The 18,000-nt window shown below is 44.1% G+C and overlaps 1 protein-coding gene across 1 annotated transcript in view; it reads left to right on the top strand.

Moving 5' to 3' along the window:
• Positions 1 to 13,337, top strand: part of FBXO28 (F-box protein 28) — a 32,803-nt gene extending 19,466 nt beyond the window's left edge. The window contains exons 4-5 of the mRNA XM_006276639.4: positions 4,873 to 5,068; positions 10,799 to 13,337. Coding sequence (XP_006276701.4) covers positions 4,873 to 5,068; positions 10,799 to 11,193 — 591 coding nt within the window. The 3' untranslated portion in view covers positions 11,194 to 13,337. The remainder of the gene's footprint in view (positions 1 to 4,872; positions 5,069 to 10,798) is intronic.
• The last annotated feature ends 4,663 nt before the right edge of the window (positions 13,338 to 18,000 follow it).

Below are 18,000 nucleotides of genomic sequence, written 5' to 3'. Positions count from 1 at the left end.
TCTGGCATACTTCTGGGTTTGGAGTACATGCACAAGTGTGGTCCCACGCTGCCACGATAGCACAAATGTGTCCTGAAAGTGTCACAGTTAGAATTTTATAAAGAAAAAAAAGCGGGGGGGGGACAGACAGACAAATAGTTCCTATATGGAAGAGATGTAGTTTCAGCTAGACTTTTAGATTGGTAAGCAAGATCCAAACAGGATTTGACTATGTAAACCAGGTGTGGGCAAAATGTGGCCCAAAGGCTGGATGTGGCCCGCCAGGCCATTCTTTCTGGACTGCAGGGCCCCTAAAAAATTTAGAAAATTAATATTTATCTGCCCCTGGCTGTCTCTCATGCAGCCCTTAATGGCTTGCCAAAACTCAGTAAGCAGCCCTTCTCCCAAAATAATTTCCCGTCTCTGATGTAAACAAAGGAATGTTTGACATTTCCCCAGTGATAGCGCTCAGCTGTGTATCTGGGATACCAGTTCAGGAATGCTTACCCACAATTGCTGGATATTATGTATGGTTATGCCTGCTACCGTATTGCAAGACAGTGTTGTTGTATTGTGTGGGCATGCAAAATTAAGGGATCTGTTATATAAACATTTTATTTGCTAACATAGCTGGCTTCCCAGCTATTCTTCAGTTCCCTCTGTTATTGAACTACTACTTCCTGCATACTTAAAATATTGAATGACCACCTCTCTTGCCTCTTGTACAATGACTAGGTTGATACCAACTGGAGCCTACTTTATAGCCAGGGCCCATGAGTAATCTCTCAACCTGGACGCAGGAGTAGGGGTTGACGTCGTTTACTTAGACTTCAGGAAGGCCTTCGATACAGTATCCCACACCATACTGGTGAACAAATTAAGAGGCTGTGACTTGGATGACTGCACGGTCCAGTGGGTAGCGAATTGGCTAGCGGGTCGTACCCAGAGAGTCGTAGTGGATGGGTCGGTATTGACCGGGAAGGGTGTGGGCAGTGGGGTCCCACAGGGCTCGGTCCTTGGACCAATACCCTCCAATGTCTTCATCAGCGACTTAGACGAGGGAGTGAAGTGTACTCTGTCCAAGTCTGCGGATGACACAAAACTCTGGGGAAAAGTGGACACGCCGGAGGGCAGGGAACAACTACAAGCAGACCTGGACAGGTTGGACAAATGGGCGGAAAACAACAGAATGCAATTCAGTAAGGAGAAATGCGAAGTGCTGCACCTAGGGAACAAAAATGTCCAGCATACCTACTGCCTAGGAAATTGCTTGGTGGCACGAAAGCAGAAAGGGATCTTGGAGTCCTAGTGGACTCCAAGATGAACATGAGTCGTCAGTGTGACAAAGTCATCAGGAAAGCTTATGGCACTATCGTTCATCGGCAGATGCATGACGAACAGATCCAAGGAGGTGATACTTCCCCTCTATCGGGCGCTGGTCAGACCGCAGTTGGAATACTGCGTGCAGTTTTGGGCGCCGCACTTCAAGAGGGATGTGGATAACCTGGAGAGGGTCCAGAGAAGGGCCACTCATATGGTTAAGGGCTTGCAGGCCAAGCCCTATGCGGAGAGACTGGGGCACCTGGACCTCTTCAACCTTTTCTTGTGGAGGCTGAGAGGCGACCTTGTGGCTGCCTATAAGTTCATCATGGGGGCACAGAAGGGAATTGGTGAGGCTTTACTCACCAAGGTGCCCCTGGGGGTTACAAGAAATAATGGCCATAAGCTAGCAGAGAGCAGAGTTAGACTGGACATTAGGAAGAACTTCTTCACAGTTAGAGTGGCCAAAGTCTGAAATGGGCTCCCAAGGGAGGTGGTGTGCTCTCCCCTACCCTGGAGGTCTTCAAGAGGAGGTTAGATAGGCATCTAGCTGGGGTCATCTAAACCCAGCACTCTTTCCTGCCTATGCAGGGGGTCGGACTCGATGTTATATTGAGGTCCCTTCCGACCCTAACATCTATGAATTTATGAAACCTTGAAATTCACTGCAGAATTTGCCTTTGGTCATACCATGGTGCACTGTAAGACTAGAGTTGAGTACATTAGCTAACATGGAATGACAATTATCTAAGTTAGGATTTAAGATACAGACTTCAAAATGCTCCAAAGCAATGCAGCTTTGTCTTCTGATGATATGTGGCTAACCTTAAGATATAAACAGCCATTGCCAAACAAAATAGACCAGGCTGTGGGGGAATGTGTCCTGCCACAGCTGATCCACTTTATTGGATGAAGCACACATCACCCATTACCCTGCATCAGAGAGGGGTCTGATGCAGGACAGCAGGCAATGTTTCCCTTGCCCCATACTTCCTTGCCGGGACCTGGGTCCCAGGCCAACCTGTGCCTCGTGCAGAGGTGTGGGTCTCAGCATTGGGCAGTGAGGGACCTGGGGAATCCCCAGCACCCCATGCTTCCACATGAAGCATGGCTCAGTGCAGGTCCTGGCATGGAGGTGTCAGACCTGGGAATTCCTAGAACCCTGTATCTCCATGCCTGGACCCGTGCCTGGGGGCACGGATCAGCATTGGTGCTGGTTTGGAGTTGAGGGGTGCCAGGAATTCCCTGGGTCCTGTGCCACCCTGTATCTCTGCTGGACATGTGTCTACCTGTGCTTCCGCGTGAAGTGTGGATCAACCTGGGACCTGGTGTGGGTTCCAGCTTGGAGTCATGGGGGTTCCATGGTCCTGGTGTGGAGGTAATTGGCGCTAGGGATTCCCTGGGATCTGCACAGGCATTCCTCACTTAAATGTACTCCTGGAGATCTTGGGGAGGGTCCCCATAAGCAGGGAGCTCTAACTTTTCCCACTTAGACACACCCCACAATTTCCCAGGCCGGTCTCCGAGCAGGGAAAGTCAGGCAGATGCTCAAGGGGTCCAATCCTGCATAACCCAGGACAAATAGTAGAGGATTGTGTCCCTCAAGCCTGCAGAGCCACCTGCCCCAGAGCAGCTGGAGGTGCAGGCAGCTCCGGACTGCCTGCACTCTTCTGCCACAGAGTAAATAGACGTCTGCTGCAATAAAGCAGCACTGTTTAACAGCACCCGTTGTGCCCGATGTGGCACAACAAAGGGGTAGGTACATCTATTTTCTTGCTACTTGTACCACCATAAAAATATTTATGGTGGCACAAATGGAACGTCAGCTGATGTCTGTTTCTATCCTTAGAGCACTTAGAAGTGTAAACAGACCCATGCAGTGCAAAGCGATGTGTAGCCCTGAGACTTAAGGTCATCAGGTCAGATATCAACACAACCAACTCTCTCCACCGGTTCTTAATTACTTTCATGTCTTCCTGAGTGTCCAGAGCTTCAACCTGGACAACTCCTAGCTCTTGTGTTCTCAACATACACTGACACATTACAGGGATAAAAAAGAGAGAAAATGAGAAATGTTGATACCAACATCTCAGTTCAGTTTTGCATACCTCCTAGGCTTCTATATGGGACGGTATTTTATATTTAAGTGAAAACCTTCCAGGTTTTATTTTAAACGAAGCTGCAACTAGAGATGCATCAATAATATCAGTTGCATATCAGATCAACACAGATAAAAAGAAAATTAACATCATCTGCTATCAGCTTTTTTTGACCGGTGTAGCCGATAATGCCACTGGTAAATATAATACGCCTTTTGGCTGGGGCCCCCGGAAGCTGTGTGCACGTGCACAGCAGCATGCACGCACCTGGCCAGAATGCAGCCAGCCAGTGGAGAGCAGCACCCTGGACGTAAGTGTTTTGAAGGGAGGAGTGTGGAGGAAGGAAGGGGCGTGGGGGGACGGGGTAGATCAAGGTCCCCACAGTAAGGGAGGGAGTGGGAAAGGAGCTACTTCACTGCTCCCAGTCACAGCCATGGTAGTGAATGGAACCCAGGGCAGGGAGCAGGACAGAGCCATGGGCGACTCGTCCTGGGGGGGGCGTTTCCCACCACTGCACGCACCCCTCCCCCCCCCCCCCCCCCCGGAGAGGCATTTGGGACATGTGCCCCCCAGATTTGTCCACAGGGTGCATGCGGGTTGCTTTCTACAGGCTCGGGGCTCTCCACTGCTGCTGTTCCCTCAGGAGTCATATGCTAGATGCACACCCCCTGCCTGCCCAGCAGCAGTGGAGGTGGCAAGTTGTGCCTCCTACTGCCAGGTGGGCAGGAGATGTGTGGCCAGTGCAGGAATCCTGGGGCAAAGGCAGCAGAGCTGGGAGCCGTGAGCCCACAGCGGGCAACTCATATCTGCCCTCACCCCACTTGGTTTGGCTCTGTTTAAGAGTCCCTGCACTTAAAAAATGGTAGTAGTGGCGCTTGAACTAAAGCTAATTTCATGAACTTTAATTCAAGTACCAGCAACACCATTTTTAAGCACTAGGACACTGATCCCCTGGATGAGTTGCCTGCGGCTTTTGTCCCACTCCTGCCCTGACCCTGGATCCTGTTCACTGCCCTGGCTGGGCAGCGCCCCCAGCCCCTGCCCCACTCCCTCCCTCATCTTGGGGGGCCTTGATCTGTGCCTCCCCTCCCTCCCCCCCCCATGCCCCTTCCCCTCCACAGACTTACCTGCAGGGCACTGCTGTCCATGCTGCCAGGCTGTGCATGAAACAAAATGTTGCGAGTTATTATAGAATGTTCCAATAAATTTTATGCTGTGAATAGATCAGGCCATGAGTTCAAAGATGACTATTTTAGTAAATATGCATCAAAGTTTTTCTTAACCTGCAATGACCTCATTCTGCTTTTTCTATAAAGTATAACATTTCATTACCATACTCCAGCATTATGCTAGTGTGATGGGTGTGAGAGAGAAGCCTAGCAGTAAATCAGAATTTCAGATAATTTCAATAACTATTTTAAGCTTTTTTTTCCCTGAACTCAACAGAATATCTAATGGTTCTTCAATATTTTAGGTGATTGATGAAATCTATCGTGTGCTAAGATATGTAAACTCTACAAGAGCTCCTCAAAGAGCCCATGAAGTTCTTCAAGAGTTAAGGGACATCTCTTCCATGGCTATGGAATACTTTGACGAGAAGATTGTTCCCATTCTCAAAAAAAAGCTGCCTGGATCAGATGTATCAGGACGTCTCATAGGAGCTGCTCCAGGTATTTCTTCAACTGTTAGCCAATATTTAGTCTTACACAGGTTGTTTGCTTAGCAGCTTATTTTTTTTAAAATTCTTAATATCCCACTTTCTTGTAAGCATTTTCTGCCTCTTCCTTCAGTCATGGAATACCCTATTGTAGTCCAGCCTCCTCATGAAAATGCATTTGGCTTTCTAAGGATGTGGAGTGTGGTATCTAATTTGCCTAAAGATTTAAAAAGGCTTTGTACTGCTAAAAGAAAGGTCACTTGAATGTATTTTATAATTATGCATAGTTTGTATTCATTAAACATGCTTTTGTGCTAATAACTTGATCATTGCAGTTAGTTGAAATTTGGTACACAAGATTGCAACTCAAGATGTTTGTCTTTTTAAGAATAGGATAAACGGATGAACTAACTTTAGTTTTCTTTGTACTGCAATAACTTAAGGAAGCTTGGATGTATTTTTTCTCATCTGAAATAAAATATTTGTAGGCCTGTAATCTGTAAAGTGGAAAAAATCACTTGAAAATGGTAAGAGTGAATGTTCAAACTGTTTACTTTGCATAACTAGTCACAGGCTTCAGATGACTTAATTTATACTTTCAACATGTTGAGAGAGCCAGCTTTTGCCACTTTGGCCACGATATTCCAAAAAGCTGAACACCTTCCTAACTTGCGCAAAATGCATCCCAGCCCTCTGTCACAGAACCTTAGAGTACTAAGAGAGAAATTTTTCATCAGTCAGTCTTTGTAAGTGAAGTTGAGGGCTTTGTAAAAATGTATCCTTTAGTTCAACCAGAAATGTAAGTGGGTATAGGAATACATTAGATGAGATTCTTTTATCCTTCTCTCTTGGGGAAGAGAAGTAAAAACAGCTCATAAACGGGCATGACAGGTGGATTAGCATAACACACAAGTTGTATAAATCAATACACCCATCTTTGTTCACTCCATACCCTGCAGTCTTTAGCCATTCTACTCCTGTATTATAGAATCATAGAAAGTTAGAGTTGGAAGGTGTGCGGGCCGGGCCCCGATCCCGCCGCCAAGTGCGAGTCGGGGGGGTGCGATCCGTGGCCCATCTTTGCGCATGCGGGCTGTGGCCAGCAGCCCGGGCACGCGGGGTCGGAGAAAACCAGTGGCGAGCTAGAATTAGTCACAAACGCATAGTGGTTGATTGAAAGATTATTTACTTACACCGAAGATGGTCGCGGTGCAGGCAGAAAACTTGCTTGAATTCAGCTGCAGATAGAAAAGAAGAGAGACGGACTAGAGTTCCTCCCCGTGAACACTCTTCTAGCCCATCCGGTTGGAGGCTCTAAACCGCGAACCTGTCATCCCAACCGGAGAAAGTACGTATGGTAAAGAGCTCTGAATACACTCACTCACACGAAGTTTGCTAGGCTCCGTGGATCCTTCTTGCGCGCAGGGAAGAAGGATATGTCGGGATTGCGCTCGGTGACGGGGAGAGGCTAGAGGCTGATCAGACCTCTGTTGCCTGCTTGAAATGCGTTGGGTCCGTGAGGATCCGCAGTGCTTAGAGATCTTCACACAGCGTGAAGTCTCCTCCTCCTGGTGTTCATGGAGTCCTCCAACTTGGGCGGAAACCACTCAAGCTTTTTATATGGCTAGCAAGCCAATCGCTAGCCGCTGCGTGTGCATAATTTAGAACTAGCCAATGGTGGGGCACAAATTTGAATACGAATGGCGGGAACTCCTTGCAACGTGCATCTCTGTGCTGCAACAAAGAAATGCACCCTGCAAAGAAAGCTACAAAACGGCAGGAACTTCTTTTGCACCCGGGGTTCTCCTTTGCAGCGGAAAACTCCACCGTGCAAAGAAGCTGCAATTTGGCGGGAAATAATTCAGTGGTGCCAAAGCACACACAAAACAAAAATCACAACTTTGGGTTGTGACATTCCCCCCTTGCTGAAGGCACAGCTGAATTATGCTGTACTCTCATCACTCGAGTTATTGAGAGCTCTTACTACCGGTTGTCGAACTAAACGAGTAAACACAAAATTGGCCAACATAAGAAGTTTGTCTTCCAGGGATCGAATCAAATAATAACCAGCACAAATACATATACACATAATCAGATTCATAACAAAAAACTGCATGATCAGGGCTTCAGTGGGCGTCATGGCGAAGTCGTACGTCAGGCCCTCACTTCTCGGTGATGTTATCCTTCTCAGGGCTTCCCTTTGCCACGCACTCTGAGTTCGAGATCTGTAAACAAAACTCTTTAAAAATAAGTAACGTATTTCAAAAATATTTACAAAATGTACATAGAACCATACTACTATTTCCAGAACCTATAATACAAGTGTTTGCCACTCCAATCCACCCTCTCTTGCACGCTCAACTAGACGGTTAGTTAAGCTCAAACTCTGCGGACATGAGTCCCAACCATGAGACTATAGCCTCGTCAGACTCCATTTTAGATCCCCTGTACAGCTGTTGTAATTCCGTCCAAGCATGAAAGCGACTGGTGGCGGCATCTCGTGCATCAGTTACTGGGTTGATCGTTGTTACAGGACAAGCTGCTCTGTTAGGAGTTGATGTTGTTACAGGCTGAACTACTGCTGCGGGAGTCATTGCTGCTGTTGTTGCTTCAGGCAGGGGGGCGGATGCACTCCTCCGCTTGACTCTCTCCTTCGTCGGCAGGAAGGCGTGGTCGGTAGGGGCGTCGCTGCGTCGCTAGGCGGGGTTGCCGGAGACGATGCTGCGTCGATGGGCGGAGTCGCTGACCGAACTCTCACGGGTTCTTCAGAAGCTCCACCCTTCTTTTCTGGTTCTTCCACGCGGTCTCCCTCTTGCTCGGCGCCATCTTGGACCGGCGTTTCAGGCTCCTTTTTCTCAGCCACTTCTTTGACTGCTCGGATCGCCATCTGCAGCTGGGTTTTCAAACTTAAATTCCTTTGCATTAAATTCATCACAGTACGAAAAGTTGTACCACATTCTCCCCCCTCGTCGTACCACAAGGCCACTCTTTCATCCGCGGCGCGTTCCTCTGTCTCCAGATCTTCACGGAGTTTGGATGGAAGCTCGCGACCCCGTAATCTAGGCATTACCATACAAGGGGAGAACCGGCCAATTGGCTCTGGTTCTTCACTCTCCCGAGCATATCGTAGGCATCAGGCACACTCCCAGGTGAAAATCAGGTTCGTTTCACCTGCCGGGTTGGGTCCGGCGAGAGAGACAGTATCGAGGGGCCTGAACAGGACCCGCTCATCTTTCATTATACACCCGAACGCCGCAGGGAGCAAGTACACTTCCCTCTCTCTCGGGGCTCTGTCTTCGGAGATTCCCTCTTTCCCCCTTCAGCGACAGGCGTCCTCCGTTAACAAATCTTTCACCCGTTCCGCCCGCCTGGTGGTAAGCGATATGCACCTCCAGTTCCTCAAACCTTTTCACTTGGCGTTGGTTATTGCGCCAAGGGCAGTTCTGAACCAACTCTAGCTCTAGCGTGTTTTCTCCTGATCCCATCCTCGTCGCCATGTGCAGGCCGGGCCCCGATCCCGCTGCCAAGTGCGAGTCGGGGGGGGGGGGGCCATCCGCGGCCCGTCTTTGCGCATGCGGGCTGTGGCCAGCAGCCCGGGCACACGGGGTCAGAGAAAACCGGTGGCGAGCTAGAATTAGTCACAAACGCATAGTGGTTGATTGAAAGATTATTTACTTACACCGAAGATGGTTACGGTGCAGGCAGAAAACTTGCTTGAATTACAGTTGCAGATAGAAAAGAAGAGAGACGGACTAGAGTTCCTCCCCGTGAACACTCTTCTAGCCCATCCGGTTGGAGGCTCTAAACCGCGAGCCCGTCATCCCAACCAGAGAAAGTACGTACGGTAAAGAGCTCTGAATACACTCACTCACACGAAGTTTGCTAGGCTCCGTGGATCCTTCTTGCGCGCAGGGAAGAAGGATACGTCAGGATTGCGCTCAGTGACGGGGAGAGGCTAGAGGCTGATCAGACCTCTGTTGCCTGCTTGAAATACGTTGGGTCCGTGAGGATCCGCAGTGCTTAGAGATCTTCACACAGCGTGAAGTCTCCTCCTCCTGGTGTTCATGGAGTCCTCCAACTTGGGCGGAAACCACTCAAGCTTTTTATATGGCTAGCAAGCCAATCACTAGCTGCCGCGTGTGCATAATTTAGAACTAGCCAATGGTGGGGCACAAATTTGAATACGAATGGCGGGAACTCCTTGCAACGTGCATCTCTGTGCTGCAACAAAGAAATGCACCCTGCAAAGAAAGCTACAAAACGGCGAGAACTTCTTTTGCACCCGGGGTTCTCCTTTGCAGCGGAAAACTCCACCGTGCAAAGAAGCTGCGATTTGGTGGGAAATAATTCAGTGGTGCCAAAGCGCGCACAAAAAAATCACAACTTTGGGTTGTGACAGAAGGAACCTCAGGAGGTCATCTAGTCCAGCCTCCTGCTCAAAGCAGGACCAGCCCCAACTAGATCATCCTATCCAAGGCTTTGTCTAGCTGGGTTTTGAAAACCCCCAAGGATGGCACTTCCACCACCTATTAGTGCTGTGGTCTTTAAAAACAGCTTGGAAATGATGATTCCATTGTTTTTTGTATAATAAAATAGGAACATTTCTACACTGAATTTAACTTTATATCTGCTGTAACATGCATAGCCTGAACCATATGGATTAATATAGCTAAGAGCTGTTTTATGACTTGCATAACCTCTCCAAAGGGTGAAATGCCACTATAGTATATAAGTAGGGACCCACCCAGATCAGGGTGACAGATGGGCAACTTCACAGACTGATTGCAGTGCTGGCCACTGTTTTCACGGTTTTATCATGGTGCCCACCCTTCCCCCTGCACCCCCCTCCACACCTCTGCCCAAAGGGCCCTGGCAGCCCCACCTCCACCACTGATTAGCCAAAAGGGATGGGGCCACATGAAAGGGAGCTCTTGCTGCCAATCAGTGGCAAAGGGAGGAGGGGGTGGGCACCATCTTGGCTGCTCCCCTTCATGCTGCCTCCTGCTCCCTGCAGGCTGTGAGACTGAGCCACGTTCCCACTGGGGAGCCAGCATCTTATTTTTAGCAATTTTTTTCTTCCCCGTGATTCCACGCAAAATTGTGGAAACTGATATTTTTTGTGGCATTCGTGGAAACTGACGTTTTTCATGGTTTCTGCAAAAATCACAAAATTGCAATTTGAGTAGATCCTATATATAAAGTGAAAAGTCAAATGGCAGAGCCATTAATCTAACTGAAGATAATTTGTGCAATCTCACTGAGAGCAGGATTGTTTGTGGGATCTGCTGGAATAATGCATTGCACGTGCAAAGCAGCAACTCTTGAATATTCATGAGGCTTTTTTCTTAACCATTGCTTAAACTCCGTTGCTCAAAATCTTTTAACTTGGTGGTTTGTTTATTGCTTAAGTCTTGATGACACGATATAATGCTTTTATATTCAGAAGTGGAAGACAATTTATGCTTTGAATTCCTAAAAAACCTAAAACAGTGGGCCTAATTTTACTCTGACTCATTCTCTGAGCAATTCTCTTGACTATTACCAAATAGTTGTAAGTAACACTTGCATGCTTGGAGTATTTTTCAAACTACTGATGATTTAGATTCTGGATTTGGCAGTGGGGTGGAATAAAATGTGAATTTGGGCATGATTTGGTACACTTGGGGCTTTTCCCCCTGCCTCCTAAATCTTGTCTTAATAATAAAATCACTTCCTGTCCCCGCCCCCTTCTCTCTCTCTCAAGTTCCAGGTCCGTCTGCTGCATTGACAACAATGCAGCTGTTCTCCAAGCAAAACCCTTCAAGGCAGGAAGTCACCAAACTCCAGCAGCAAGTCAAAACAAATGGTGCAGGTGTGACTATGCTAAGGCGGGAAATTTCAGAGCTTCGCACCAAAGTGCAAGAACAGCAGAAACAGCTTCAGGACCAAGACCAGAAACTGCTAGAGCAAACCCAAATCATAGGTGAACAGAACGCCCGCTTGGCTGAGCTTGAACGCAAACTCCGAGAAGTAATGGAAAGTGCAGTAGGAAATTCCTCAGGTTCTGGCTCAAATGAGGAGTCTCCTAGAAAACGGAGGAAGGCAGTGGAATCCGTAGACTCTCCTAGGAAATCTAAACGCCTTCGAAACAGAAAATAATTTTGGAGTAAACAACGTCTCCAGAAGAATACACTTTTCTAGTAACCCAAGCAGTCTGGCTTGCCTGGATACTGTGATTAGCAGCATGGTGTCATTTAGGCTGCTGGCTCTCCAAAATTCCACTTAGACTTGAAAAGTAAACTTCTCACTCTTGAGACATTTATTTCCCCTTCTCCCCTCCGCTTCTGTCTGAGTGGGCCTAACGCACGGGATCTTTATAATTTGCAATAGATACGTACTAACCAGACCTGCTCTGTCATGTTTTGAGGAGTTAACCTTTTTTTTTTCTTCTGTGCGGATGTGTTAAAGTGAACTTATTTGTGTTTATGCATATATTCACATAAAAATATCTTAAATAAATCCAGTCTCAACTGATTAGAAAGTTAAATTTACAAACAGATGTCCTTTTCACTTGAAAAAGACCCACTTTTTAAATCTTGTTTTAAAACAAGTTGACTCTTTTGTTACAAGTGACCTTGTCTGGAATGTCTGAAAAGTAGTTAATACTTTGGGGATCTATGTAATAAGTAAAATAACTTCTTATGCTACAGTATTGGCTATATATTTTTGTAAACTATGAGCAAGGGACTTCTATCCAGTCTACATGTGCACACCCCCTAGTTCAAAGTATCTGGAGCCATATTCTACATTTGCATGAATAGATGCATGCATTGCTTAATCAGCTTGCTAAAAGCACTTGCCTGGAGTTGCTCTTAAATTAAGTCTCTGTACTTTCCCAGAGTTAGAGAGCAATTTTAATTCTTCAGCCATAACTTTGCATCTGCTTTCAGTACAGCTGCTTTCTTACAGTGAAAGGGTTCTTGTGAGACCAGTTGCAGAAAAGGAAGTATTTAAGCCAGGCTATTTGCTGCTTACACTCCTTGTAAACTACAGGTACAGTCAGCTAGAGGTTGAAAATTCAGAGGCTGTTTCTGTCCATCGTTCCTTTGGCTCATAGACCAAAAGCTGATGAGTATTGGACAAAATGATCTGTCCCCACAATAAGCAGGCTTAGTGGAACACTGAACGAAACACTGTATTACAAGAAATCTTAAAGAATTTCATGTGTGGAAAAGTGCTCTCTGTAATATTAATAACTATACTCTTAACTTTCCTTATTCTGAAAGGTAAATCACTTCAGACAAAGCTTTAATTTCTTTTGCACTTCTGTTTTGAGCTTGTAACTGGAAAAGCATGTCTTGCACTGTTCAGTCTTTTGATTGGTCACTTTAACAACCTCAGAGTTGTTTTGTACAGTGATTTTTTTTTTTTTTTTTTTTTTTAATTCTCCCCCCAGTTGTATATTTTTGGAACCTTATACAAGTATTGCTGTCCTTGTTTTTGTTTTAATGTACTAAAACTATGTAGCTTTATCATTTGACTGTTTATGCTTTCTTTTAATCAACTGTTGCCTTGGGTTTAGGTGGAATTAAATGCTGTGTGGCACTGAAAAATGCCACATTCTGGTGGTGGTTTGAAGTTTTGATGACTACTACCATGGCTAAAAGTGCAGGTTCAGCACTCCTATATTTTCTATGTCTGTTCACACAAAATTATTATGTTTCAATTAACCAAACAGGAATTTGAAGCTGTCCTGTAAATTCTTTTGTGATACCTAATACGCTTCTTTAAATTTGATTATCCTAGGTTTTATTTCTAAAACACACTGGTTTGTGTCAGAGATAATTTCCCATGAAACATGCCATTACAAATTAATGTCTAGTTTTTGGCAGAGCATTTAATTTTTAAATAAACTTGTTTTGCTAGTTTAAAGAGTCTTTAAAATGGGTTGTTTCATTAAAGAAAACATTAAATTGACTTCTACCCATTTGCTCATTGGTGATATAAAATTTAAAAGTGGCTAAGGCCTTTTGTTGTTGATCTGTAGAACTTGAGCTGTAATGCTATTACATGACAAAGGCCTGTTGGAGATACTACATAGCAGTTTTCAACTAAACACTTGAATGTTTCCCTTGTGTCTAGAAAGGACTTTTCTCGCAAAAGTCAATGTGATTATCATTTAACAGGTGTAACTATTGTATCAGTACTTGGTACATATGATTTTAGTTCATTTAATGGGCTTATTCCTTTAACAGGTATTTGTTTTGAAAGGATTTAAGCATAAATAAAAAACCTGTAACGTGCATTTTTTTTAAAGGTTTGTTCATGCATATTAGTTTCTCTCTAGTTTCTTTTACTTTTTCTTATTGAATCCACATAGCTTTTTTTTAAACAAGAGTTTTGGGCTAATTTTTGTTAATATTATATTAGCTAAAAGCAGGAGGAGTCATGAATTGAAAGCCCCCTGGGTGTGTGCCTGTGCTTTGGGACATAAAAACTTGTTAAGTAAAGGTATATGGATAAAATCCAACTGGATAGTCTTGCACTATGCAGCTTGATGCCATATTTATTTTTCCTCCATTATTTTATCAATAGTTACTTAAATGTAGGTGAAAACTATCAGGTCTTATCTGATCAGGAACTGACACGTGTAGACACTATATAAAGGCATAACTAGTTCTTGTAAAAGTGATATTCTCTAATCTGTTGTTCCCTGTATTGAAATTAATGTCAATGGGGAGAATTCTTACACCTTGTCTATACCATTTTGTTGGCATAGATATACCAGAGAAACATTAGTGTAGATCAAGCTGTACTGGCAAACAGCATTTTCTTTAAAAATCTAAGCAAAATTAAAAAGTGACTGCCTTCTTGTAAATTTAATATTTTAAACTAGTATCCTATTAGAAGCTCAGCTTTCAACATGCACAGTCCTCTAATCTTCCCCCAAAAATACATTCTTATTAGAACTTTGCATCTTATTGTTATAAAATTCCATTTTATTCCTGAAAAAACAATTCTCTGAAAGTCTGGTAAGTATCAGAAGGAATTCTAAAGGCATGTTGCATGACAGGTACCTCATTCACTTTTTTCAATGTTCCTAACTTTCTTGGATCAGAAATCCAAAATAGCCTAGCATGAATATCTCGTGTGTGCAGTGTGGCTGTTCCAGCCATTTTTTAGTATAGTGAGAAAAGGAGGAAGAAGACTCTTCAGTTGTTTCCAAACTTGTACAGAAAACAATTTGATACCAAGACATGAAAAGAAAAGATTAACTAGGGCTTCATTAAAATGGAGCTGTAAAAGAATCATTGGAAGCTTCAAAGGGCTAAGGAAGAACAGCAAGTGTGATGAGCCAAATGTTATTGGAGTGAGTATCAAATAGACATTGGGAAACCTAAAGTAGCGAAAGTAATGCTTTCAAAAGGCTAATGAACTGTCTATGCAGGAGGTCTGTTCCATATTCAATCTGAATTACATCAAACAAAAGATTTGCATTCACATGGCATAACTGCCTATAACACAGTAACTGGTAGTTTTACTTCTGTTGAAATCAGCAGGAAATTAATCTGATTTAGCAAGTTACCTTGTTACCTTCACATGATTAGAGCTGTGCTGCAATCTACTACTGGCGGTCCTGCAGCTTTCTTCCCATTATGATTTACACCTTGCTTGGATCAATTGATTCACCTGTTGTGCCTTCTCTTGCTCAGGGAACACCATAACAGAATGTTAATTTTCTGTTTAAGTACTGGCACAATCAGATTCAACAATCTACTTGTGCTTATGTGCTTCAGGAGTTTATAAACCCAGGTCGGTTTTTGGTATTGCATCTCTGTACTTTCAGCTTGAACAGTGTTGAGGTCCTGAATCTCCTTACCTCTGGAGAGGGGCAAGTGTTTGGGCAGTTCTAGGGTCCAGACAGCTGTATATTTTGAGGAAATCCCTAACAGGCTGGCCAAGTGGAGTTGTAACTAAGACACAAGGTACAGCTACCCAAAAGCAAAGGATGTGAAGATGGCTTAGAAGCTAAGAAAACAAGCCAGACCACTGGCAGCAATCAAGCCATGCATCTGTTTTGACAAATTGGACAGAATTTTGGCATAGAATACCAGCATCAACTTGCACATCATTTCAGCTACAATCAAAGAACAAAAAAATGCCAGGGACTGCAAGATGCGTAATATCCAGAACAGAAGCCCTTTAATGCACAGCAGCCTGTAACAATAGATCTGGACACCAGACGTTGCTAGCCAGTCTCCTTCCAATGGCACGGCAGCCAAGAAGACTGGTAACTTTCACTAAGGTTGCCTGGTGAGGAACACCTGGTATATGTGTTTATTTCTGGAGCTGGATACCACCATCTTTGGCAGATGTAGCTAGTACCCTTTCTTGGTTACAAGCTCCCTTTGTGTTTCAAAGAATGACTGCAGCAATTGAACTGCAGTAGCCAGCATATCAGCTATAACCTTCCCCTTCTTCTGTGGACTGCTACTCTCATCTCAGTGCATGGCCACCTACCCACTATGCCATTTATTTACAAACTGCCAAATTCAAAAAAGAATACCTTATCATAGCAATGTGTTAGGAGCAGAAAGTTATGAAGTATCTGGTGTGTTCAGATCAAACAAATTCAGTTCATCGGTGCAATGTTTGGTTATTACAAATTTTAGCAAGGTATTTCTCAGTTTAAAAAAAAAAAAAGGCAATAAGCAAGCTCCAGGTACAACATACGTTATACAGCCCCAATGGTATAAACTCATATTATGCCTAAAACTCATTCCAGATTAGAATAAAGAGCGCTGAGCAGGTCTGCAGGGGATATAGTATGCCTCTAACACTGCAAAATTGGGGTGGTCTTCTCCCCTGTTCTCAAATAGTTGTCTTTGCTATTTGTCAGGCAAAACATCGGGAGGTACCATTATGCTGAATAATAGCAATGCATATTTTGCTTGGTACTCTTTAGCCTTTAAATAGGTAGTTTCCTTGCTGTTGAGAGAGAGATCAGTGCTGTACCCTGATGCTGGGACTACCTGCAAAGGTGCAAAGTCAATCTATAGTCTCATTAGCCTTTGTCCATTCAACACCCTGAAAATGCTGTGAATTAGTACCCTCAGGCAGCGGTCATTATGGTTCCAAATCACATGGGGAACATAGTGAAGGACTTGCTTTCTCCAGAGTTTCTCAAGACTTAGAAAAGGTTCTGGGGATGGCCTTTCAGAACTGCAGAGTGAATGATCATTCTTTGCTGCCGAGGAAAGAACAATAACTTATTTTTCTCATTTTACAGAGTCCACATTGTGAGGGTCAAGACACTTCATGATGTTGCCACTAAAGGTCTGTTAAATAAACAAGTGAAGAAAAATCACAAAAAATATCTGAATTCATGAAAGACTCCAACAGTGAAAGACAGGTGGCTCAGGCATTGGGGGAAGTTCTCATGAATGAGAAGCAAAAGGATCAAGTCAAAGGGGCTTCTCTGTAGCCATGGAACTAGTGGAAAAAGTCGTCTTGACACCCAAATGAGCTGTAGAAACAGACAAGAAGGTGGAGATACAGCTGGTAAAGCCGATGACCAGATAAATGTTGCCAGAGCATGTATTCCATTAAAGTTGCTGTTAGGTTGTTTGGCATTTGGCCTCAACCTCTTCCCCGTTTAGCAAACCACTGGAGCAACATCAGTTTCAAGATCTGTCAGTCCTGGTTCCAGAAAACTATTCAGCAAAAACTAGGGCCATGGCATTTGGGTAATATGTTTCTAAAACTTTGCATTTAGGAAAAGAAGGATCACCAGCTTGGAAAAGGTACAGAGAAGAACAATCAAAATTATCGGGTATAGAGCAGTTGCCATATCAGGAGAGACTAAAAAGGCTAGGACTCTTCAGTTTAGAAAGGAGAAGGCTGGATAAAGTGAACAGGGAAATGTTAATCATCCAGTCTCAGAATACTAGAACTATAGGGCAGGCACTGAAATTTGTGGGAGGTGACAGGTTTAACACTAACAAGAGAAAGTACTTTTTTATTCAAAGTGTAATTAACTTGTAGAGTTAACAGCCACAGGAGGTGGTAGTGGCAGAGACCACAGGTTCAAAATGGACTAAAGTTCATGGATGATAGATTTATCAATAGGTGTTAAATAGAACTGTTGGGAGATGTTTTCTTTGGCAGCTATCACCACTAATGGTAGGTGCCAGAGAGAGTCATGAGCAGGAGATAAATCACTTCAGATATATTTGGTTCAGTGCTTTCTCCCTCTAAAGCATATACTCCTGGCAGAGACAGGATACTGGGCTAGATGGATCATTGGTCTGACCCAGATGACACTTCTTATGTTCTTAAGTGCTGGCTGGCCTGGAGGTTACAGCACTTTGCTGGAAAGCAAAAAATACTGGGTGAGTGGGGCTTCGAACCTGGGTCTCCTGGTCCCTGGATAAGCTCCCTCACTACTAAGTGTCTTTACTTCTGGAAGATATATAAGCAGGGTGATTCTATTTTAAGTACCAAAAATGGCAGTTATGTGGCCACATAGGCATGAAAATCAGAGTGGCCCTAAATGTCTAGCTACATTAGAAAACAATCTTAGAATCAGGGATGAGGAATGTCACTCATTTTGCTTTTGGCTAATAGAGAATTTAACTCTGAAGTACAAAGTAAACAAGGGCAAATGACTATGGTCCCTTTATTCATGGTGACTAGTCACCTGGAATGCTAGTATTGGCTTCAAGCTCCCTTGCTATAATGTCTCTTCTACAGGCACAACATCTAGTAATCTACTAATTAACTCTCCATTTTTATCTTATAACCAAGTAAAAGTTTGTAATAATGGATTGTGAACCAGGGTCCAAAGATAAAATGTCATGCATAAGTAATTTATGCTCAGGTTATCTGATTGTGTTGGCTGTGAATACAATATATTATGTTTATCTTGAGAAATTATTTTCCAAAGAATAAGGTGAAGAATGACAC

Source organism: Alligator mississippiensis, chromosome 1, assembly GCF_030867095.1.
Source record: "Alligator mississippiensis isolate rAllMis1 chromosome 1, rAllMis1, whole genome shotgun sequence".
In the NCBI taxonomy this organism is placed as follows: domain Eukaryota; kingdom Metazoa; phylum Chordata; order Crocodylia; family Alligatoridae; genus Alligator; species Alligator mississippiensis.
The sequence above is the reverse complement of the archived record's forward strand: the minus strand, read 5'-3'. Positions and strand labels throughout refer to the sequence as shown.